The 850-nt window shown below is 34.6% G+C and overlaps 1 protein-coding gene across 3 annotated transcripts in view; it reads right to left on the bottom strand.

Annotated features, from left to right (window-relative positions):
• LOC119581831 (myotubularin-related protein 9-like) overlaps positions 1 to 850 on the bottom strand; it is a 16,750-nt gene that overhangs the window by 777 nt on the left and 15,123 nt on the right. For all 3 annotated transcript variants that reach the window (XM_037929971.1, XM_037929970.1, XM_037929972.1), the window contains one exon: positions 369 to 538. In XM_037929971.1, the coding sequence (XP_037785899.1) occupies positions 369 to 538 (170 nt within the window). The remainder of the gene's footprint in view (positions 1 to 368; positions 539 to 850) is intronic.

The raw sequence follows: 850 nt of genomic DNA on the forward strand, positions 1-850 counted from the left end.
GGGGGGGGGGGTTATGCATGCATATGACTGCATCTATTTTTGAAATGACTAGTAAACAGTTCAGAGTTAAGAGATTTCACTGTGAGGTCAACAGCAGCTTAGCTGACAACCAAGGTGCCACAATACTTTGTCTAGAATGATACTGCAAATATCTCACTTAGATTTTATTCAATCATCACCTGTTAAACCATTTACAATGAAGCCATATATGTATGTGTATATATGTAACAACTGAAATATAATATATACAACAGAAAATGGAACCAACCTTATGTAATATAAAACATTTTCACAAAATATTGATAGGTGTTGTTCATTTAATCAGTACAACCACAAATTCAGGCTCATATACTATAGATTATACTTACCAGGCTCATTGGTGCCACAGATGGCCATATGACACGCTGGTTTGGCTCATACATGGGGTTCAGATACTTGGGAAGCACCTCAGGCCGGTTTACAAAGGACCATAAACTGGCTGTTCTCTCATGGGCCTTCATGGCTCTCCTCTCACCTTCATTATTTGCTAAAAATGTTCCTGCAAAGGAAATAATCACATGTCCACTTTGGAAATAAATGATCTTTTTCTTCTGTATGCAGTCATGATTTGGCTAGCAAATAAGTAACATGATGTATCAGATATCCATAAAACTTGGAATGTAAAGAAGATAAAAATGTGACACACTGTAAGCAAAAAAGCCAAAAACCACTGAAATTAAATCCAGGTATAATAAATTTTCTGAGTATAGAGCATAATACCATATTCCATATAAATATACAAAGAATATGCATGATAGTGATAATATAACTGTGAACACTAGTAGTTATTATCTTTTTGTTAAACCAATGA

Source organism: Penaeus monodon, chromosome 15, assembly GCF_015228065.2.
Source record: "Penaeus monodon isolate SGIC_2016 chromosome 15, NSTDA_Pmon_1, whole genome shotgun sequence".
Taxonomy (NCBI): Eukaryota; Metazoa; Arthropoda; class Malacostraca; order Decapoda; family Penaeidae; genus Penaeus; species Penaeus monodon.